We start from the raw sequence: 23,807 nt of genomic DNA on the forward strand, positions 1-23,807 counted from the left end.
AATTAAAACCTCTAGGTCCAGCCTGAGCCCAGGTCATAGCTACACAATCATCAGTTTGGCAGAAAAATTAGGAAAAATTCTTCTCAGCTGAAGTATTCAGATCAAAGACTCCAGTGTGTGCCATAAGGCTAAGAGAAATGTTAAGGTGCCCCACCCACTAGGAGGAGCTGAGAACAATACACATCATAACCTATAGTAGCCTCACTTTGGGGGCAACTTCATTATTCTGATGGCAAATGTCAAGTAACTCTCTTGGTCAGGGTCACTATTTACATCTCTGCTCACAGTGATCCCATTCACTCCCAGTTGAGCATCACCTCTTTTAAGAATAGCTCCCATTCCCTACAAACAACACCTGGTTTATCGTCTTGTTTCTATAGCAACAGAGAGACACAAAGGCCTCATTACTTGGGTCCCATGGTCCTGTTTCAATCTATCAAATAAGAGGGTTGAATTAGGTGGTTTCTAAGATTCCCTCCATTTAGAAAATTTTATGATTTGCTGTCTTCCCAAACCCTGAAAGATAGGAACAGATAGAGAAGAACCTATCAGAATCCTCAATCTAATTAAGCAGCATAAGAGAGAGAATAAAAAAACTAAACCCTGAAAGTCAGAGAAGAGAAACCCTTAGGAAAATACATTAGAAAGAAGAGTTCTCTATTCTGGTCTGGTTTCTGTCCAGCCTATAGTCTGTAAGGAAGCTGATCAGTTTATATTGAATTCTCAAGATGAGTGGGAACTCCAAACTTTTGCAGATCCCCTCCTGATGATGTAAGGGAACTTGGCAATCAAGAAATTAGGGGGATGCCAGAAAAGCAACATTTTGTGTGGACCCCATGCTTAAGGCTCCCTATTATATATTCATTCATCTTGAGGCAATAAGTCTAGGTAACTTGTCACTTTTTGAATAAGCTATCCAGGAAGTTTTGTTCTAAGCTTTGGCTTTGCTATGGGTTAAAAGGTGCTCTCTACACAAGAGGTCTGCAAAGAGTATTATTTTCAAACAGAACCTTTTAAAGAAAAACTCCATCTTCTTTGTGATCTGAATTTAGTTGAGTTTTGAGGAAAGGCAAAAATGATCAGAAAGTAAATGATAACTCTGCATGTCAGCATTAATGTGCAAATTTCTTATGAAAAGGGAACATTTCTCACCAAACCATTTAAATTAAAATCTAGGTTATTTCATGCTTGAATTACTGGTGTTGACAATAGTTTTAGGCAAGCAAAGTAGGCATATGGTTTGACAGTTGAAAATTGACAAGCTCAAAGAAGAAAGCTGTGTTCTGGTGGCTCAATGGTAGGGGTATATAGCAGAGCTGATGTTGGGCAGAAAAGGAGCCACCCCATCACTGTAGTCCGTTGAAACTGAAATGGTACTGATTGACAAAGAAACAGGATTCAGGCTCACACTTGGTACCCAGCCCAGTCAGAACCAGAAAAATCAAGGAGAAAAATTTACACCTATCCTCTATCCTGGGTGGTTTCACACTACCCCACCCCCTACCTTTATTGTGCTAGGCAAGACCATAAAATACAAAATCATCATATATTTTCAAGTAATCTGCTACACCAACAGTCACCTTCAGATTGGTACATTGGTAGCTTGCTTAATTCTGTTTGCAAAGTTTAACATGGACACATTACACACAGTACAATAAATTTGATGGCATTTTACACACTGGGATTTGGCCTTCCTTCTTGAGACTTTGCCTATCATGTACTCAAAACATCCCCCAAACCTTATGGTTCTGGGGATAGATTTTCTTAGTTCATTGAATCATTTTTTGTATTTGCCTGGGGACTTTTAGTTGATTCGAAGGGAGCAGCTATTTTAATGAGCAATGCACAAGGCTTTACCTATCGCATGTAATCCCTAGTAATTAACTTTGTATGGCTACTTTCTGAACAACCTTTGTCTCAGTATCCAAAAAATAACTTTCTTCTGTTCTTTCCCATCTGGCTCTCTGTTGTAGCCAGGATGGAAAGATAGGGTATCCCAATGTTCTAGTGCCAACAAATACATTTTGGATCTCAAGAATTCATAAAAAACATTTACAAGTCATTTCTACTGATATCCCTTTCTTGTAACAGACCTTGACTGTGGTTCTGAGATGGCTCAAAATCCGAATCTGAACTGGAATCCGAACTGGAGCTGGAGTTGGAAGGGCTGGACTGGACAGACTTCACCCCCCATAAAAAGAAAAAAAAAAGAAAAAGAATCTTAATCTTTCAATCCATAGCAGAACAGGGAGAAAATTGGAGTGTATCTGATAGCACAGGTACTTGGGCAAGATTGTATCACATGTTATGTAGCTGACTCAGTATCCTCAGGTTCAAAAGTTAGAAACCTATACTCTCCAGAAAGGATGGTACCAAATCCTTTCTCTTAGGCAGAGAAAACAAATGCAAAATAAGTTCTATACTCTTTCCATCATTCCATTCACCTTCTGAAGTGCCGAGAGTCATCAAAACCACACTGTCTGACATGGTCACAAGTGGAAACTGGGGATTGCAAAGAGGCCCCCAAGAAGGATAGAAACACCCACTCAGACCCCCTCTATGTGACTTCTCACTAACATCCCTTATTATTGGAGTTGCTATGATTATTATTCTCGCCACAGCCTCAGGAAAATACAGATGGAAGCAAGATGTTTGCAGGGTTAATATAGATGTCCCACTCTACAGGGGGCCATCAAGCCACATGTTTGACATGGTCACACGTGGAAACTGGGGATTGCAAAGTGGCCCTTAGGAAGGATGGAGACACTCACTCAGCCCCCCTCTGTGTGACTTCTTTCACTAACATCCCTTATTATTAGAATTGCTATGATTATTGCTCTCTTCCTAGCTTCAGGAAAAATAATGAGAGCAAAATACTTTCAGGATTAATTAGTGTTTCACATTATTCCCCCCAGAATATCACCAAAAGATCATACTTACAAAATCAAACCTAAAAGATTCTTATGGGTTAACTTCTAACAGAGCTGTACTCAAAATTCTCCACCCCCATGTACAGGCCAGGAACAAGTTCTCCTAAACCAGTACACTATGCCTCAATGACTTGTTTTACCAACTGAAATCTGTCTTGGAAACCCCCAATGTAACATTAGAAAAATGATATTTAAAACTGGATTGTTTCTGTTACCCTTTGATCGCTCTACTTGGCTACAATGTTTGTTGGTTGTTTTTTAAGACATCCTGATTGATTATCTATTTTGTTAAAAGTAACAAATGATTTTCTTTGAAAGTCCACAAGTCTAAGCACCTCACAGGTTAATGAGATTTGACCTCTAGCTATCCTCCCTGTGACAAGAAATCATTTATTATTTGCAAACGCTTTGTGTGTAGTGTCAGAATCAATAGTAACAACATAAGTATATAGAATGATCACAGAATGTTAATCAAACAATTTGTATTACTTATCCAATTATCTGTATTGAACATGTATGTTGAATAATGTAGCTGTGTGACAAGAAAATAGGTAACCACTGAGGGGCATAAAAATAAACACAACTCTGGGCCAGACGGAGCAGTTCCATGCAAAGCGTGGCCACAGGTTGACACTCCCAACTGTCTTCCCATCACTCATTCGCGCCTTGGCCGTCACACCTAGTCGAGGACCCCTGAAGCCGTGGCCAGGGCAGGACCCAGAGACCACCCGCCACCCCAAATATTGCCTAAAAATTCTACTTACAAAATTAAACCTAAAAATTCCTATGTACTCACTTATATGGGATCCCTCTTTCCTAGGTTTAAGACCTCTAACAGAACTGCATTTAGATTCCTCTACCCTTACTACAAGCCAGGGACAACAGGTATATTAATTGCCCTTCAGGGAGAGGCTGGTATGTTATACTTCACTGATTTGTTTTGCTAACTGAAGCCTAGGTAATCTGTCTTAGAAACCTTAGTGAAACATTAGAAAATCCCAATACTGGAAAATTACCTAAATTTGGGTTATGGTGATTAACACAGACTTGACAACAATGTTGTGGTTTGGTTGTCTCCTTAGAAATTTGATTTATTGTGTATTTGATTAAAGTAACAAATAATTATTCTTGGCTTAACTGCATGTTAAGCCTCATGGGTTAATGGGGAACTGACCCCTAGCCATGCTGCCTGTGACAAGAAAACATTTATCTTCTGTAAAAGTTTCATGTTTGTTATTAGAATCCATGGAATCAAAGTATGTGTATGTGTAGCCATTGAGGTGTATAAAAATCAAGCCAGCAAAGGCGGAGCAGTTCTCTTGTGATGCCTGACTGCAGGTTGAAACTTTAAACTGTCTGCCCATCCATTTCTTATCTGCTGAGGCTGTTACACTCAGCCAAAAGACCTAGGACACTGTGGAGGGAAGGCTGCCCCCATAGCACTGAAGCAATCCTTGGCTTCCATTTCCTAATATAGTTAGGGGAAAGAAAAAGTCCTGACATCTGTTGCTTTTAGATTTAATGGAAATTCTCTACTTATTCTGAGCTTCCATACCTCTGATACTGTTTTTAAAGAACTATGACACTTCTATCTATCCACTGTTGCCATCCCTTGTACCTATTTTCTGCACATTTTAAAAATCGAAATTGGTTGACTCAGGCACTCAGGTCCCAAGATACCAAATTCAGTGGCCTAGGTAGACCCACATTTACACTTTCCTGGCATTTCATGAATCTCAACAAACTAGAAAATGTTCCAAAAGATAGTGACAAGCTGGCTTTAATACTTGGTAGTCATAAAGTCTTTGGGAATCTGTCAGGCTAGCTGACCAGTCACCCTAAAGGAGAGCAAGGCTACTTAACAGCACACAGGCTCCTCTCTTGAGGGTTAAGTATATTCATTCTTGCTGGAGCATCTTTTCGTTAGGGATCAAAAATTAATCTCAGAGTTACAAGAAAATTCATAGAATAGTTAGTTCTAGTCCAGCCCGGACTTGAACAGGAATCTTTTCTATAACATTTCAACCTCATAGTCATATACACTAAAGATACACATAGACACTAAAGATGTCTAGAGAGGATCAGGTCATTCCCTAATAGTACCCAGTTAGCACAATGATAGAGTTGTGAACTTGGGAGTCAGGAAAATCTAAGTTCAGATACTTACCTGTGTGATTCTAGGCAAGTCCTTTAAATGTTGTCTGCCTCAGTTTCCTAAACTGCAAAACAGGGATAAAAGCAGCATCTGCCTCTCAGACTTGTGAGGTTGAAAGAAGAGATAATATTTGCAAAGTGTTTGCAAACCTTAAAGCACTATATAAATGCTAGCTACTTATTAACAAGTTTACTCATTCTGCTTTAAAAATTTTCTTATTAGCAAGCTTTTTCTTTGGGGAGGGGAGGGAAGAAGGAAAAAGGAAGCTGAAATCTGCCTCAATGCAACTTTCTTAAGTCATCAGAATAAGTCCAATCCATTATTTTGGTTCTCATTCAATAAACGTTTCTTAAACACCTGTAGTGCTCCAGGTCTTGTGTGGAGTGCTATGGATAAAAAGACAAATCAAGATAGTGTTTATCCTCAAAAAGCTTACATAAAGGAAATAACATGTATAGTATCAGGGAATACAAAATATAAAGGAATATCAGACAAACTCAATAATACTCAGAGTCATCCTCCTCTGGAAGGTGGCTGCCACAGGAGTCACTAGAGATACAAGCAGAGACTGGCTGAATTCCTCCAGATTGAGGTGCATGGGGTGAGAGTGAGGACCAGATGTCTTCTCAGGTCCCCTCTGCTTTAAAGGATCTAGGACAGCAGAAGTTGTTTTCCTGAATATTAGGGAAATAATCTCCAAGTGGATCTCCAGCCAGGCTGCAGGAGTTTGGGCAACATTCTGGCATCTCTCTTGGCCTTCATCTTTACTTTCCCCAGCATGTACAAGGACTCCAAATGGTTGGTGTCAAAAGCAAAACTACCAGGGAAGGGATGGTTTTAAGAGTGGCCAGATGTCACTCAAACCATAGCAGAAAAGTCACTTTCCCAAACTCTAATAATGGGTAGGACTATATAGTGTGAGAATCATAAGCACTATTCACTGATAGATGGCATGATGGCCTTCATGACCTCTAGCTCAAGCTCTTGCCTGACATGAAGCAACAGAGTTTAAATCTATCATCTACCATCTGGAGAAATTCTAGCTTTACATGTGCAAGGATAAGAAATCAGTTAGCATCTCTCTGACTCAGTTTGGTTTTTGATGACCCCACCGTATGATATGAACAATGATGCAAAACTACCCGTGAAGTAGTAGTTCTGTGTGACCTGCATATTACCTGCTTTCTTTGAGTCTTTGTTCATCTAAATGCTAGGAGAAAGAGTGATTTCTGCACTGTTGTCAAAGTACTGGGTATTAGTTGCTATGAGGAAAATACTTTGTCAATCTAAAAATGCTACAGAAAGGTGCAGCTAAGGTGGCTCAGTGGCTAGAGAGCCCAGCTTGTAGTCAAGAGGACCTGGGCTCAAATATCATTCAGACCCTTCTTATCATTCAGACAGGCAAGTCACTTAACCCCCAAATCCTAGTACTCACTGTTTTGTCTTAGAACTGATGCTTAGTGTGGATTCTAAAACAGAAGGTAAGGATTTTTTTTTAAAGCTATGGATATCACTACTCAACTATAACTATAACTGTTACTTCTTCAAAGTACCATGATTTTGTTGGTGTGGGCAATCCTTTGAGACGTTGCATCATAGCCTCAGAGGTCCATTAGTTCAATTCCACAATTTTAGAGATGAGGATCCTAAGGTCTAGAGTTGTTAGGAGATCTGCAACTAGAATTTGGCTGGCAACTGAAACAGATGTGTGATTGAGAAAGGAATAAAAATAGGCTGGAGTTCAGATGTGCAAATACCAGGAGTCATTCAAGAAGCAGTTTTTACAACTTTTTATCTCCCTCTTGCTCAGAGAAAGACCCATAGTTGCCTGACAAAGTCTGGGGTGGTCTCCATAGGACTCATGTCAGACTATACATTCAGCCTTCTCTAATGCTGCTTGCTAATACTATCTCTGTAAATTGTACCACTGAAAGCCTGAGCATTATAGCAATGTTCCCCAGGGTCCCATTACACATCTTTAATACCATGGTCAAAAGTACCAATGAGGCACCCAATTGTAGCACACTGTGTATGTATAGGGCAGTTAAAGGCCAATATAAAATCATATGGCTACTTTTGCCCCATACACTAGATCTTATGAACACTGATTCCTTCAAAACAGTTAACCTGGGATGCTGTATACTTAACCCAACAAAGCGAGTAGTGCTTTTAAATAGCTTCTATGGTGGCAAAATCTTTGCCTTTTAAAAATGAATTTGTTGGATCAATGAAATAAGAGTAAGGGTAAATGACCTCAGCAATGTAGTGTTTGATAAGCCCAAAGATATAAGAACTCACTATTTGATGAAAACTGCTGGGAAAATTGGAAAATGGTATGGCAAAAATTAGGTATAGATCAACATCTCACCTCATATACCAAGACCAAGTCAAAATGGATGAATGATTTAGACAAAAAGGGTGATGTCAGAGGAACACAGAGAACAGTTTACCTATCAGATCTATGGAGAAGGGAAGAATTTAAAAATTAATTTTTTTATTGGAAATATCTAAAAGTCACATAGAACCAAGGATAGTGAAGAAGACAAGTGAGGATATATTCATTCGCTCACTAAGTAGCTACAACATGTAAGAGAGCACAGAAACAACTTATAGTGGAGATAGAGCAAGATTAAGACTCTGGAGACCTGCCATCTTGTTCTGGCTATGCTTTGCATTTATCAATGTGATCTTGGTCAAGTCACTTCTCCAAAGCCTCAATTTCCTCATGTAAAAAAACAGGGAGGTAATAACATTTGCCTCACCTGAATTTGTGAAAACACATTGAAGAAATGCATATAAAAATCTTTCAGAACTACCAAGGCAGATAATTCTAGTTGGACATAAAAAACGAGGCATTGAGAGACCATGATTGATGTTAAGGGGAATGAAAGATATTACCAATATAACTACTTGTATATAAAAAGTAGTGAATTTTGATCATACAAAATCTAACATATAACTGAGAAAAGGAAGTAGATCAGTATTATAGCAAGACTGAAGACACTTACTTAATCTGCACTTGTGTTCAGTGAATCTTAAAAAGGGACAGAAAGGAGGCTTCCATAATACTAGGAAGACCCTTTATGAGAAGGAGAATCCAGAGATTATAGACTGAGAACTGTAAGGGCTCTACAAGATCTAGACTAACCTTCTTATTTTATGGATTAGGAAACTGAGGCTGAGAAAGGGGATGACTTGGTCAAGGTCATACATTAAGTGCCTAAGTAGTTGACTTAGGATTTTTATCTTCTGATTCTAAATTCAGTGAGTGTATACTTTCCCACTCTGGAAAATAAGAAAATAAACACATGAAGGTGTGCTTACAGCCAGCACCATAAGAGAAAGTACAAATACTGAGGAAGGCAAGTACTGACTAAAACTCCAAGGAGGGCCTGACCATCCTACAAGCTCAAAGGTGGCAGCTCCCAAGGAGGTTCAGTGACGGGTACTCAGTGCACCCAGCCCTTAGCAGTTACTTATCTTTTTTTTTGTGTACGTCCTGTCTCCCCAACCAGGCTGGGAGAGCCCCTGCTCTAGAGGGCAGGAATGTCTTCATCCTCTTTGAAAGCCCCAGTGCCTGGCCCAGTCTGAGTAATGGTAGTCTTGTTTTAATAGGCACATGCCAGCCAAAGTTCAGCTCTGAAGGCTGTGTGAGTTCTGGTGTTTGTTAAGCCATTAGTCAAATGACTTTATAGTCCCACATCATCCAAGATGTATCCAACTATAAGAGTGATGGAGACAAGTATTTTAGATCAACCATCAAGTTCATAAAACAATTGAGAATATTTTGGTTTCCTCCCATTATTAGGAAGGAAACAGTACTTAGAAATTATTTAGTCCAGGGTTGGGCAAACCTCACTGCCTTTTTTTTCATTTGCCCCCAGGGAATGGATTTTGCATTTTTAAATTGTTTTAATGTAAAGACCACTCTTCACTTGGAGCCCCTAATCTAGTTCAGTCCCTCTTATTCTACAGAGGAGGAAACTAAATTCAGAGAAGAAAGATGACTTGTCCATTGTTATACATAGGTCAAAGAGAACTGAGATTCAAATTTAGGTCTTCTAAAATCCAAATGCAGTGCTCTTTCTAATACACTAAAATTTTGGAAATGGAAAACACAATGGGTAGGCTGACCAACTGGAGGCTTATATCTAGTGAGAAGAACTAGAGAAGAATCTCTGAAAAAGGCAATAGTGCAGTGGAAAGAGCATTGAATTTGGCAATCAAGGGCCTGGTTTTGAATCTTGGCTCTGCTTCCTACTTGTATGAGTTTATTATTAGTCAAGCCAATTCTCTCTGGATGTGTTTCCTTATCTATGAAATGAGAAGTTTAGGCTTCCTAGGTTCCTTTAAGGGTTAAATCTTATGGCAGGTAAAGCTTGTGCAAAGGCTCGTAGGGCAAGACAGCATAACAAGTAGTTGACAACTTTAGGGAATTTTCAGAATACGATAGAAGCACTCATTTAGCACCTCTACTTATTTTCTTTTCCCCAAAATCACACAAGTCATGTAATCTAGGTTATGATGTGATTTCATTCTCTTATCTCATACTTAATTAGCATGAAGAACATCTGGACACCTCTGCCCAAATGGAAGAGTTTATTCTTCCTTATTCTGTGCCAGCACCCAGTGAGAATAATATCTCACTGGGCCGGCTGTGGATGTGCATGGCCCTGGCTGTGAAGGCCTTTATTTATTGGCAGGGTACACAGGAGATGGCTGATGGCTGGCTAAAGAAAGGAAGAAGTCATCCTCACCTCGGATTTGAAGGAAGCTTCATCTTCAGAATTAGATTCTTCTAGATCCACAGGTTTTTTGATCTCCTTGGGCTCACTCTCCGATTTTACCTTCTCAGCTTTGGCATTCATCTTCTCCTTAGTTTGCTTCTTGTCTGGATATGAGGAAGACGAGGTACGGGGAGAGGTTGCCAGGATGTTCTTTGCCCCTTTGGAACTGCTTTTTTTTTGTTTTTTGGCGCTGGGCTTTGGTGAGTCCACGTTGGCAGGCCGCTTGCTGGAAGGTTTAGGCTCAGGTTGGGGCCCACCCTTTGGAGACATATTTTCCAATTTGGTCTCCTTTACTGCCAGTTTTGGTTCCTTGAAAGCCGCCTTTGGAGGTACCTTTTCTTCCTTAGGTAATTTGTTCTCAGGGGGTTTCCTGGAGCTGTCCTTCGGTGGCTTAGTCTGTTCGCGATCAAGGTCTTTGGAGGAGCCTTTGCTCTCAGAGTCTTTCCTTGGCTTCTCTCGGTGTTCCTTGGTCACTTTATGGGGTTTGGAGGCCTTACCACTTTCCTTATTTGCATCCTGAAATACAGGGTGGAAAACAAAGTCAAATGATGCTCCCTGGAAAGAAACTGCCTAAGGAGAAGGATACTTTTGATTTTTACTACCCTTCCTCCTCCCTAACACTCTCAAGAAAATGACAGCCTGTCCAGTTCAGGGCTGGTGAGGGAGCATTTTCCTAAAAGTGTAAAAGTCAGCCAGCAAATTAAATTACAAAGAAGTCTTAGCAGATCCCAGAAGACCTCTAAGATTTCCATATACACTGCAGTGACATTTCCTGAAGATTTCAAGGAGAGCAAATGGCATGTCAGATATTTTAAAAGCCCATTTTATAAAGATTATATATATATATATATATACACACACACACACACACACACACACACACACACACACACACACACACACACATATATATATATAGCTATTCCCCTTCACTCAAAAACTTTCAATGGGTTCCCATTTCCCAGAGTAAAAAGTTGCCACCTCTTGGTTTGGTGTTGACGACTCCCATGATTTGATCCCAACCTACCTTTCCAGCCTTCTCCCTCACATCTCCTCAACAGACTTTCTTCCAAGTACACCCCTCCCCCACCAACACACACCAACACACACACACACACACACACACACACACACACACACACACACACGTCTCCACCCAGTTTTTGGCTTATCTAAGTCCTATTCTTATCTCAAAACGATCTTCTCCAGGAAATCTTCCCTAGTAGTTCCCAGGGATTCTTCTTCTATTCCACCACCCATTCATTTAACAAATCCTTAAGAAATACCTCAGTATATATAAATGTTCTGTACTTGGTGCTGAGACTGAGGTGACAGATATAAAAAAGTCTGTTTCAATCCTGACCCACAGATGTTTAAGTTTATTTGACTCTCAGTTTTTTGGTACAGTTAATTATCATTGATATGCATGGATCCCTGCTCCTCAGTCTCACCTTAGCTACCAGTGGGGCTGTAGGCAAGTATTTACATATGTTTGAACTAAATGATAAAGATGACAATTCCTTATTAGCTCTGAAATTCTGAGCAGATCAATTACATCAATGATCAACTCTTGTTTCTCCTAAAAGCACTGTCTGTACTAGATGAAAAATAAGTAGAGAGAAAATCAAGGCCAAAATCTACTCAATTAGCTTGTAGGAAGGTTGGAAGTATTGGGGAAATCATTATTAATAAGCTAGGCCCAAGCGAAGGAAAGGAGTTACTGGAGATTAAACTTCCATGAAGGTGTCATCCACCAGTTCCTGAGGTTGTGAGTGCTCTGATAAAAGAGAAGCAAAAGAAAAGCAGGAAGGTTCATCCAGTAAAGCAGTAAAGAGGTATGACCTCCACACTTACTCAAGGGCCAATTCAATTTGATTATCTTTGCAATCAGACTATTGAGAGAAATTACCCAAGGGAATGACAGAATAGAAGGAGCAATCTATTTCTCTCTTGAATGACTTGCACTTAAACATGGAAGAAATCCTATATCAGATCTAAACAACATACAGTCATTCATGCCCAATATTTTAGCTTCCAAGTAAAATGAGTGGGAAAGGAAGCATTGTGTGGAGGAAAGAGTATTTAGACTCTGAGTCAGGAAATCTAAGTTCAAATCTGGCTACAATATCATAAGTAGGCAGGTAGTTTAATCACTTCTGTACTTGTTCTAAAAATTGAACTAAATGTGCATCATCATTGTTAATAATAATGATTTATTTTTAAAACTAGTTTTTTTAACCTCCTATTTTCAATTCATAGGCTTTAAGTTAATGCAGGTACTTCCACCTGACTGAGGTTTCTCAAGGCATTTCTGCCTAAGTCAAAGAACCAATGGAAAAAGACTACCATACCAATACCTTCTGACTCTGAGTTGACCAGTCCCAATTTCATGGAAACAGCCCTGACTGGTGGGAAGAGAAAGACCAGCATGCAACAAGATAAGCAGTAACTCTATCCTTGGTTCAATCTACATATATTTCATTTCCCCACAATCTTTGGTTGTGCTAATCTCCCAAAATAACCCTGTACATGTTAACAACTCTTACGTCACTCAACACAATCCACTGGAATCCGATCAACGAGTCTTCACTTGAGAATTCTGAAGACTCATCCATTAACAGCTTGGGCTGCAGTCACCAGGTGAAATTCTTGGCCACAAAGAGGTCAACGAAGAGAGGTCCTGCTGTTGATTTACCAGGAAGGTTACCAGGCCAGTGGCCAGGAACCATTTGTAACCAGTCTAGTGTCTATTTTACACCTTCCATAATAAAAAGAAACAATGGACTATAGGAACAAAGAGCTCTCTACCATTGTTTTAATAAACACTGTCAATTCAGTTTCCTTCATTGTGATATAAGCATATTTTTTTGAGCAGAAAGGAGCCTTATAGGTCATCCAGTACAATCCTTTAATTTTAAGAAGGAGAAAACCAAGGCCCAGTGAGTCATGAAGGTTCAGGATTTGCTGGTGGTGACACAGGGTAACTCTACTTACTAACTAGACTAATCTAGGCTAATTATAACAGAATCTCATAATCCTCACAGGGTTAAAGTTCTTTTCTCAGTCTAGAATGGACTATGCCAAATTTCTACCTACTATGCAATCTTCTCAAGGGTTACCTGGGATGGATCTTGAGGAAGACAAAAGATACCTAATTGACCAAGGATTATAGTCACTAGGTTTTATTTTTCTCTTACTTACAGCTAAAAGAGATAGAGGGAGCTCAGCCACTATCTTCTTATATTTATTGAAGGGAAAACAGAATGGAAACAGGAAAAGAGAGATAAGAAGAGCTACAGAAATTCTGGCACTCTAAGTCTTCTGCTCACTTATCTTCTGTAATAACACCTAACTCTGCTTGGCCCCATTTGTAGGAAAAGAATAAACACTACAAGAAAGTAGAAGAATGAAAACTCTTGTATAAAGCTTAGGAGTACACAATAAGACAGTCTGAGAAGAGCCAAAAGTTCAAAGGGCTAATGGTTCCTGACTTAGATAGAGAGATAGCATTTCATGGGCCAATCTACTTCAGAGATGGCATAATCAGAGCTTGACTTAAAATCCCATTAGTGAGGAAAGTCAGGTCAAGAGGGAATGTTTTTACATAGAAGTATCGAGTATTACTACATTTCTGAATATTCCTTCTTCTATTTGAAAAACTTAAAAGGCATCTGCAACAAAGGCAACAGAGAATTCCCTTGGTTCTGGAAGGCTATATAGCTGGAAGCTCATGTATCTCAAGAACAGATTTTTTTTTTGCAGAATTTTTTTTGCAAGGCCAGAGACCCTGGAAGGAGGCATATCATGGCGATATGACACATGGTCATTCTGAACAATGCAACTTTGGCTAAATGATAACCACAGATTCAACTGTCTAGATGGGCTGCTCTTTCTTGGGTTCAGAATCAGACTCATCTCAATACAGAAGTCCTGGGTGACTGCAGTATAAGAACTTAAGTCAATTATATGTGGATGTGGGAGCAAACTTTAGTCAGAAAATATAGATGGCACACAGAATAGTTTTATATGACAAGATCTTTGGTGAGAGAAAAATTTCTTTTCTTCTGTAGTTAGGCCATGAGGATAAAGATGAATCATTAAAGTTCAAAGTGGAGAAAATTTCCAGAAACATGTATCTATCCTGACCACTGATGCTGTATCAAATATCCCTAAAGTGTTTAATCCAAAGGTGTATCTTATTTTCTTTCATATATTCTACAGAATGGAATTAACCTGTTTTTATCTACTCTAATCTTTATCTGAAGGAGAAATTCTCCACTATAATAAAATGTTTATTTGAGAGCCATATGACTGGCATCTCAAGAGTGAAAAAACAAATTAAGACACAAGTTCCAATTGGCTCAGGTCAATGTAGTTCTTTTGCACAAATGATCTGTTCTGCATGTCAAGGATCATAACCCCTTTTATGCTGGCTCTTTCACTTTTCTAACTATTCAAAAGGTCAAAGATTTAAGATAACTGGAAAGAAGTTAAGTGAAGTAGCTGGTTGGCTATCATTACAAGGAGAGAAATAGCTGTTTCAAAGACTGTATGTACCTAAGCCAACAGGAATAGTTTAAATGAGGGAAAATGTGGGTACCAGATTGAGGATGTCAAATGAACATGAAGAAATTGTGTGTCACACACACACACACACACACACACACACACACACACACACACACACACACACACACACACACACAGAGCATAATAGCCAATGGCATTTCAAAGGGTTGATCCCCTAAACTTGTTTTATATGTTTATCAAGACAGGGATGATTTGAGAAGATAGAAGGCAATCCAAGTAGACATGGCACAAGACATAGAACTTTATTAACTATACTTTGTATGTTCCGAGATTGAGGAATTAAGTTGGATATAGTGCATTCCACTCTCCAACCACCCAATCCCAACAGTTCTGTGTCAAGTTTTTAGTCATTATTGAAAAAGCAGTATTCGCTTGGTATCATCAAGTGCAGAAGCATCCCTAACAACACTTTTGATAATTCATTAAAGTACTGATCGAACAACTGTGTGTATATAGCTCAGGAGATTTGAGAAGTCCAGAAGAAAAAAGAACTGCATACTTGAGGATGATGAAAGATACCAGTCCAAGGTCCATCATGCAGGAATGAGTAGCATCTCTGGTTTTAAGCTGAGCACAGTAAAAGGAGCATTTACTACTCTGTCCAGTCATTCTTCCAAATATAGGGAAGCCTGTTTTACTCTAGGTAGAGAACTACTCAAAGATAAGTACAGCCCAAGCCAGGGAGAAAGCAAAGAGGGAAGATGCCAAGGGGAGGGCATTTCTGAAACTCAGAATCAGACTACACCTAAGGGAATTGCACTTAATATAGGAACCCTCCAGCAGCTGGGCCACAACGCTCCCAAATGACTGTGTCTCCAGCCTCACTAACCTTGGAGCCATGGGATGGTTTGGTCTTCTTGGGATCTGAGAAGGCAGAGAGTGGTATTGTGGGCAACATGGGGTAGTCAGGACTGGGCCTGGATACCGTTTCTGCTCCTTCTGGCATTACCATCACCTAGTAATAAAGAAGAGACAGATATTATCAATGAGCAAGGAGAAGAGTGGAAACCCAAATGGGAGGAGATAGGTGCTGTATCACCTACAGCTAATAGCACCAGGAAGTCTCCTTCATAGGCAAGGGAAAGGGTTGTTTTTGAGCTACTTTCTCCTAACAAGTCAGATATCTCTGTTCATGTTACTAACTTAATTTTCCACATTCAAAATGAAATGTGCTTCATTGGTGATGAGGTGTACTGCTACCTAAAAGTCCTACCAGAAAAGCAAGAAGGATTGATATGACAGGGAATAGAATATGCCTTTTGAGATGGATTGGACTGTCATGTGCAGCACATTTTGATATAGATGTGTCAGGAAGAGTGCTGTGGGGATTTTGAAGAATTAAGTAAGGGCTTCTTTTTTGCCCAAATCTAACTTTTGCTTCATTTTTACAACTGGAAAATATAATTTGGGAAGATAATGAGAAGCTGGAGAAATATAAGCAGTCTTATAATACTTTCTGTATGGATGAGTAACAATCTATTAAGTCCCACATATCTCTCATCTAGGAAGCAACCTGATTTTTCAGGTAGATGGTGATGATTGAGAAACAAAGAAATTGTTAAAGTGACTTGTCCAAGAACATAGAGCAAACTTGAAAAAGAATCAGGAGGAATCAAGATCCTCAGATTTAAGAAAGATATCAGCTCTTCTCTATGGAAATGCAATTCCTCAATACAATCCAGGGACAGAATAGCTCATCATTGTTCTCTTTGTTAGAAAAGTACAAGAAATGAAAGGATTCAGGGTAATCACATCAGTGTGAGGTCCAAGGGAATCCATCCCATAAATCTCTCCCCAAATCAAAGAAGTTTGCCAAGATTGCTATTTCAGGCAGAGAAAGCTGAATAGGGAAGAGGCTAGTTACCTGAATGCTAAAAGATAACATTTATTCCTCACTCTAGAATCTGGGTCATAGTAAGATGTACAACAAAAAGATTGGAATAAGCTTTTTCAGAAGACAACAAAGAAACATTAATTAGAGTCTATACCTTTGATCCTATTAGTAAATTTAACCTAAGAAGCTAATATGAAGGAGAAAGTTCCTTCACAGCACTTAATGAGGAGGGCACCTGCCCAGAGGAATGTTTGGAAAGAAAATACTTATGGCCATTTTGAAAATGTAAATCATGAGACCAAAGTAGGTCTTCAGGACATGTCTTACTGTGAAATTCATGACAGTATCACCAAGAAGGTGATAAAGAAATTGATCCAAGTGTTATTCCTACTAGAATGACTAGACAGTTGAAAATAAAATTTGGAGTAAAGTCCTCAGAACATGTAGGCCCCAGAAAGAGAAATGATGAGCAAGTACAAGGAGCGACTGCAAGGGAAACAATTGAACTCCTAGTTAACCAGCTGTGGCCTTTGTTTCATTCATAGATTTCCTTGAGGTTCTTGAACTCCTTTTAGGTTGTCCATAATGATCTTTTCCTCACACTTTGAAATGGATTCAATTCTCTTTCTTCAAATTGATTGCCTCACCTCCTACATTCTGACATCTTACTTAGGTATACTGGCACCACCCCTTCCCCCCCTTTTTTCTTAATGAAGGTAAAATCCTTAAAAAAAAGAAAATCAGTTGAGTTAATGAAATAAGCTCCACAGCTTGAGAAGACATCACTAATCATGTATTTCAGACACCATTAACTAACAGAGGCACAGAACTGGAGATACCTCCACCAGAATGGTCAATATTCTGATTCAGACTGAGTCTCATATCAGCAAGACTTATAACCAGGCCTTGGGACATGTGCAAGCAAATCAATTACTGGTTTAATATTTATCTTTTACTCTTTTTGGCAGAGGCTTAAGGAAAACAAAACTAGTCTGCTCAATTCTGACTGGTTCCTAAGAAGTAAATAATCATGGACAATAAGAAATTACTGAAGGCAAAACTATCCACCAAGGAAAAATGAAGTCTCACTCATAGGTTTCAACTAGTCAAGTGCCATTTAGGAGCAGAGTATTGCACCAGGTCTGAAGACTCATTCTTCTCAATCTCTAAGTCTTGAGAGAGGATACAACTAGATCCCTTTATAGGATACTTGGCTTTGGTGGCACTAGACTTCAGAGCAAGTAGCACCATCACTCCTGAGACACCAGTGCCTTGGTGGGCTTTAGATGAAAAGAGCAGCATGAAAATCACTAGTTTACAGTCCTTATACTGCTTCTCCCATCTCCACCCCTCCCCAAGTCTATTGCATTTAAGGGCCATTTTAGAGATAATTCAAACCAGTCCTTAAAAAGGCCTTCCTCTCTTTCTGAGCAGCACCCAGGTTAAAAACCATCCGTACTAATACTGTGTATTCCATATCCCATGTTCTTATTGATAGAATGGTGTTTTTTTTAGGAGTTAGCCTGTGAATCTGCTATACTATGGCTTGTTTTTTTTCCCCTCTCATCTTTCTTTCCCCTTTATTTTTTTCTGGTGCTATTCATACTTCCTATGAAACCTCTCCTATGAGAAAAGGTAGCTCACATCTGGTCCTGAAGCTCTTTAGAGAAAAGGTTGTAAACATCTATTGTGTTCACACTCATTCAGTCCTAAATTTTGGCATTCCTTGTAGAGATCTCCCAGGCAGTAAGAGAAGACATCCAATGAACTTGGTGCCCCTCTTCCCTTTCCTCCCTTCTTTTAAGGCAAAAAAAAAAAAAAGAAAAAGAAAAAGAAAAAGAAAAAATCAACAGAGCTGGAAAACTATGAAAGGAGTTGTTTTGTTCTCCATCAGCAACAGATGCAAGGAAATCTAATTTTCAAGTCCTCTAGTGTCTTCTTTGTCCATTCCAAATAGACAGATTTCCTGACTAGGGGGACTAGTGTTAGTTTCTCTTGTCCATGAGAACTCTGGGAGGGAGGAAGGAGTTGGGGATTGTGCTAGTCTTTTCAGGATTCTTGGAGTTTTTTTTTTTTAATTACAGTTCTCACACTCCTCTTTTTTCTCTATCACTCTATTCTCTATTCTTCTTTTCTTTTTGATCCCCATTTCTCCTGTAACCCTCCATCATTTCATCCTTCCCTCTCCAGTCTTCCATCCCTCCCCTCTTCCAGTCTTCACCCAGACTTCTAGTTTGTATTGGGCTTGAAACATTTCAGACAATACTCTATAATTAAATCTCTAAGAAAATGAAGATGAGGAAAGAGCACAGTGCAAGCAATATTCTCAAAGCCCAAAGAGGCTTAATTTCATTTCAATTCAATTCCTAGACATTCATTTTGGGCAGCGCCTTTCCATTTCACCCTTCAATGTCCAAACTCCCAAACATCTTCTGGGTTCTTCAGCTAGAGCCAAACAGAGCCTCTAAGATTTTTATTCTTTCATATCTTCTAAGTCAAACTTATAGCCTGAAAAACCAAATCCCTGGAAGTACAACATACCTGTCTTTGAACATTTCCCTTCCCCACAATAGCATTACCAACTCTTCCATGCAGGACAGAGGCGTGCAAGCTAATAAAGACAAGCCAAAGCACTCAGGACACTTCTTACAGTTTACCAATATGAAACACAGCTGTTACTAGAAGCTTTTCACACAATCTAAGGACATGGATAACACAGCTCAGCAAAACACACAAGGGAGCCAGCTAGAAGGTCCTAAAACTGAACACAGATCTAGGAACCTGCCTCACCAGGAACCTCTAAACCAATGGCTTAGGAAAGTGACTGACAGGCCTCTCACCTTCTCTCTCTTCATCCATCCCATTTAACAGCAGGCAGCCAGAGAGGGGAGGGGGAGACAAAGAGCATCAGTAATCCACCAATTAGACAATTAGCTCCTTAAAAAATCCAGAGTTGACAACACCAACATTTGGGCCTGACACCTAGGGACTGCCCTAGAAAACTCTTGTATTGTCATCAGGCTCTGCTATTAACTCACTATATTACCTTGGCAAATTACCTGCTCTTCTCTTAGCCTCACTTTCTGTATCTATAAAGTAGGAAAGAGGGGAAGGGGTGCAGCTATGTGATTTTTAAGGTTTTTCTAGCTGTAACAATCTAAGTTCTGAGAGGAGTCAGCTAATCAAGAGCAAAGTAGATGGCACCATCTGCCATCCAGAAAAGGCAGAGTCTTAATAGCAAAAGAAAACCACCTTTATTGTGTAGCATGCATACACTGTTCAGCCTTAGGAGACTTTCTATTTCACAGAGTACCAGATGTCTCCTTCCTAGCAAAATGAAAAAGTTTAAAAGCCAGCCCCTTGGGCACTCACCCCTCCTGCCTTCAGAAGCTTGCATCTGAATTCCTTAGTGGGGTTGTTGAAAGTCAGTTTCTCACAACGAAGATGATTCACAGGCGGATTTCCCTCCAGATTCAGGAATAGGTCATATGTAAAGCAAACCTTCTTCGGCTCCTCCTTAAATCAAGAGAACACAGGAAATCGGTTTTAGAAATCTGACATGAAATTGTAGAGACTTCAGTGATACATGCTACATATCCAAAAGAATTTGTAAGTGGTATTTAATAAGCAGTTTTCCAAACATATCAAGTAATAGCCACCCAACTAATTTTCTCTATATTCTCAATTCATTTCATTTACCTTTTCCTCTCTTTCCTCATCAGGAACCTAAATTACCATAACCCCTGCCTGTGCCTAGCTGTGCCTGAGCAAGTGGCTGCCTGGAGCCATACTTGGCCTGCCCCCAACTCAAGTTGCTATGGAAAGTTCATAGCCCAGCTTGAATGGGATATAATGGAAAGAATGCTAGATGAGGAGTCAGGAGACCCAAGTCCCAATCCTAGTTCTGACACTTAAAAATTATGTGACCATGGGCAAATCCCTTCACCTCAATTTCCCTAAATTTAGTTTCCTCTTTTGTAAAATGAAGATCGCATTATGTTTACTCCCTATCTCAGAGATAAATGTAAACCACTTTAATTGTATGTAAATGTAAATGTAAAGCACTATATAAGTGCTATGAATCAGTTCTCAGAATCTTGAAGGGTGGGGGAGGATCAAAAGGGAAAAGGGCAGCCAGTATAGCTGGCCCTAAAGGGAGTTCAGAGTATTGTTCTTCTCATATATTCTCTCTGAGTCTCCTGCCCATACTCATCAGGAGAGTTGAATGTAGGAGCGAGATGAGTAAAACAGTTGGTTCCTGGGAGTCCAGGAAGATTCCTCCTGGTAAGCTAGGCAACTAAAACCTGTTTGAGGAGCAAAGAATAGAATGGTGTGGTGGAAAGAACACCGGATTTGGGGAAGATCCAAGTTAGGAGACCTAGGCAACCCCAATACTGACTAGTTGTATGACTTAATTAATTTCCCTTGTTGGATCTTTATCTCATCTGTAAAATTTAAGAGAAAGATGTTTTTGAGGTCTCTTTCAGCTCTAAAATCCTACTAACTTTTCCTTCCATAGGTAATAAGTAAAATGCTAGCCACAGGAAAAAAAATAACAGCAGCAGCTAATATTTATATGCTGCTTACCATGGACCAGGTACTATGTGAGGTACTTTACAAATACTATTTTATTTGATCGTCACAATAATCCTTAGAGGTAGGTGCTACTATTATCTTCATTTTACAGATTAGACAACTGAAGCAAACAGAAGAATCAGAGAGGTAGTAAATATCTAAGGCCAAATTTGAACTCAGGTCTGCCTGACTCCAGGATTGGTCCTCTATCCACTAACTAGCCTTAAAAACTTAAACTAAGTGGCTAAATTTCTTCCCAAGTTTCTAAGTTTTGGGGCAAGGAAATATAACGAACCTATCTGTGTCATGTTATGTAAATTCCACCTTGGAGTGTAGACTAAAATCCATGATTAATTTACTTCTTAAATATATGGGAAAGGGGCAGCTAGGTGGCTCAGTGGATTGAGAGCCAGGCCTAGAGATGGGAAGTCCTGAGTTCAAATCAGATCTTAGACATTTCCTATCTGTGTGACCCTAAGCAAGTCACTTAACCCCCATGGTCTAGCCTTCTGTCTTAAACTCAACACCAAAGTATTGATTCTAAGATAAAAGATAATGGTTAATTTTTTTAAAAATTGTTATTTCTTTTCCCTATGTCTACCATTTTACTTCTTGCCTAAGGAAGGAAGTGAGTAGGATTTTAGAGCTGTAAGAGACCTCAAAAACATCTTTCTCTTAATTTTACAGATGAGATAAAGATCCAACAAGTGAAATTAATTTCCCAAAGTCACACAACTAGTCAGTGTTAGGGTTGCCTCGGTGTCCTAACTTGGATCTGAAGTCCAAATATATGGTGGTACTAATAGGGGCAGTAACTGCTTCAGAAGCTTTCGGCCTAGACAGTAAGAAAATCAGAAAACTGGTTAAAAAGAGATTATAAGGGACCCTCTACTGGCACTGGGTACAACTGGCACTGAATAGCAACTCTAATGCCCATAAGCAATTCTGAGTTATAGTTCCAGAACGGAGAGGAACACTGGCCTTCAGCCACAAGAGAGCAGGGGTCCTTACTAGGTAAAGCCCAGACTGTAGTGTGAATTTTAGATTGACTCTACCCTGCTTAGTCTTTAGAATTCTAGCAACCAGGAATGTATACACTCCTACTTAAAGATTAAGTGTTGAGGAGGATGGCCTATGACTGACATGTGCTAGCAAGTGACAAATCAAAAACAACTGACAGACCACCCCCCCCCCCCCGGGCTGTCCTAAGTCAAGCTTAAGCTACCATTGGTACATGTGAAATGCAGGAAGTGATATAAAGAACAGTCTATATATTTTGCATCACTTCCTCTCTTCACGCTCTCACTCAGAGACCTTGGGCTTACTCAGTGAGGTTGGGCTCTCTCGGCAGCATGGGGAGCGCTGGGAGGAGTTTTGGCATGCTTGCAGATCTTGGACAGTTTGGGCGTTTGCGGCTTGGCAGTGAGGTTACTGGGAAAAGCTTTGTAGCATGGTTTAGGTGAGGTGTCTTCCCTGACCAACCTTGGTGAATGGTTTAGGCTGATTCCTCTTTTCCTTTACCTCCTAAATGAAACAATCCACTGAGGAGACCCCTCATCTCAGAGGAGGCCTCGTGGCTGGAAGCCAAGCTATATTGAGAAGGCCCCTTGGCCTAGGCCTCTGAACTCCTATTGGCTTGCCAGAGTAATCCAATTCCCTTTCCTCTCTCTCTCTTCTTCTTAATTTCTTCCTTCTATTGTAATTAAATCACCATAGAAATCCCTGGTGATCACTAAAATAATATATTCAGCCAACAACCCTAATTTTACCCCTAACAGTCTGGCTAATCCATGAAGGTTGTGACAAGAACCCTCAAATCTCTGTGAAACCTTTCTTTTCCTCTGTCTCTCTTTATAACCTCCTCAAGTAAGTCTTTTAAGCATTTCTAACTCAACAGTTCAAAACACAGCTGTGAGATCAGGTGAGTATAAAACTTTTTTTTTCCTTTTTTTCCCTTAATTTGAATTGAACACAGCTGTTTTTTAACCTTAATCAGCGGGACCCTAAGGTCTTAGCCGGGGAAGCTGTTTCCAAATCTCCTTTCCCTTAGGGAACAAACAACCCAATTAACCAACCCTCACTGACAATACTAGCTGGCTAGATTACTCTTAACTAGCAGTGAAGAAAACCTGGAGGAAGTTTTGGCCTTGTCCTGCTCCTCATATGTCTCTAGTTTTAAAAAATTAAGTGAAAAGTAAAAACCCTGGTGAGGCCAGCTAGGAAAAGCAGAGGCTTTGCTCAAAGAAACAGTTTTACCCTGAAGAAGAGGCTTGTGACCCCTCCCAAATCAAACAAAAACTCAGCCTTAGCCTCAGGCAAAAGGCTTTGTTTTCTGTCTCCTTTTGGCCTAGGAGTTGACTAGATTAAAAGGCTCTTAAAAAAGACATTACATCCATATCTATTGTTTTCACTCTCTGACTTTAACCCCTAGCCAGTAGCTACATCTACTGACTAAAACCAAAATAATAAATTAAAAAAAATAATATGCATATATGTATATATATACATATATGCATATATTTTTTATATATTATATATATATATAAAATGAATACTACATTCTATGAAATTTTCATGGCATTTGAAAAATTGGGGACATTAAAGATTTCAGAATGCTTCCCCTATTTTATGTTCTTAGATCATTTCATGATTATACTCCTAAATATTGTGTCAAGAAATGCTACCTTGAGAAAAATTGAAGCTAAAATTCAGGAAAACATACAAAGCCAACTGGATAAATACTTTTCACAGGGTCAAGTGGTAAATACTGACCCCACCCAAAACATGTCTGACCCTTACAAACCTGCTTCTGAACCTCTAAATGAGGAAATTCCTTCCCCTGAAATGGAAATGGAAAATACCTCTGCTATAGTTCAGCTGCCGGACTACTTCTCTTGTGGTCTGCAAATCTTGGCTGAACTTACTTCCCAAGATAC

At 39.6% G+C, this 23,807-nt stretch overlaps 1 protein-coding gene across 5 annotated transcripts in view; it reads right to left on the reverse strand.

The window, feature by feature from the left end:
• MLLT1 (MLLT1 super elongation complex subunit) overlaps positions 1-23,807 on the reverse strand; it is a 117,928-nt gene that overhangs the window by 11,095 nt on the left and 83,026 nt on the right. For 2 of the 5 annotated variants that reach the window (XM_056822547.1, XM_056822548.1), the window contains exons 4-7: positions 19,669-19,812; positions 15,292-15,417; positions 9,842-10,388; positions 2,094-2,189 (exon numbers count right to left, since the gene is read on the reverse strand). In XM_056822547.1, coding sequence (XP_056678525.1) covers positions 2,094-2,189; positions 9,842-10,388; positions 15,292-15,417; positions 19,669-19,812 — 913 coding nt within the window. The remainder of the gene's footprint in view (positions 1-2,093; positions 2,190-9,841; positions 10,389-15,291; positions 15,418-19,668; positions 19,813-23,807) is intronic. The other 3 variants (XM_001365990.4, XM_056822550.1, XM_056822549.1) reach the window with 3 other exon arrangements.

The sequence above is a fragment of the Monodelphis domestica genome, chromosome 3 (assembly GCF_027887165.1).
Source record: "Monodelphis domestica isolate mMonDom1 chromosome 3, mMonDom1.pri, whole genome shotgun sequence".
Lineage (NCBI taxonomy): Eukaryota > Metazoa > Chordata > Mammalia > Didelphimorphia > Didelphidae > Monodelphis > Monodelphis domestica.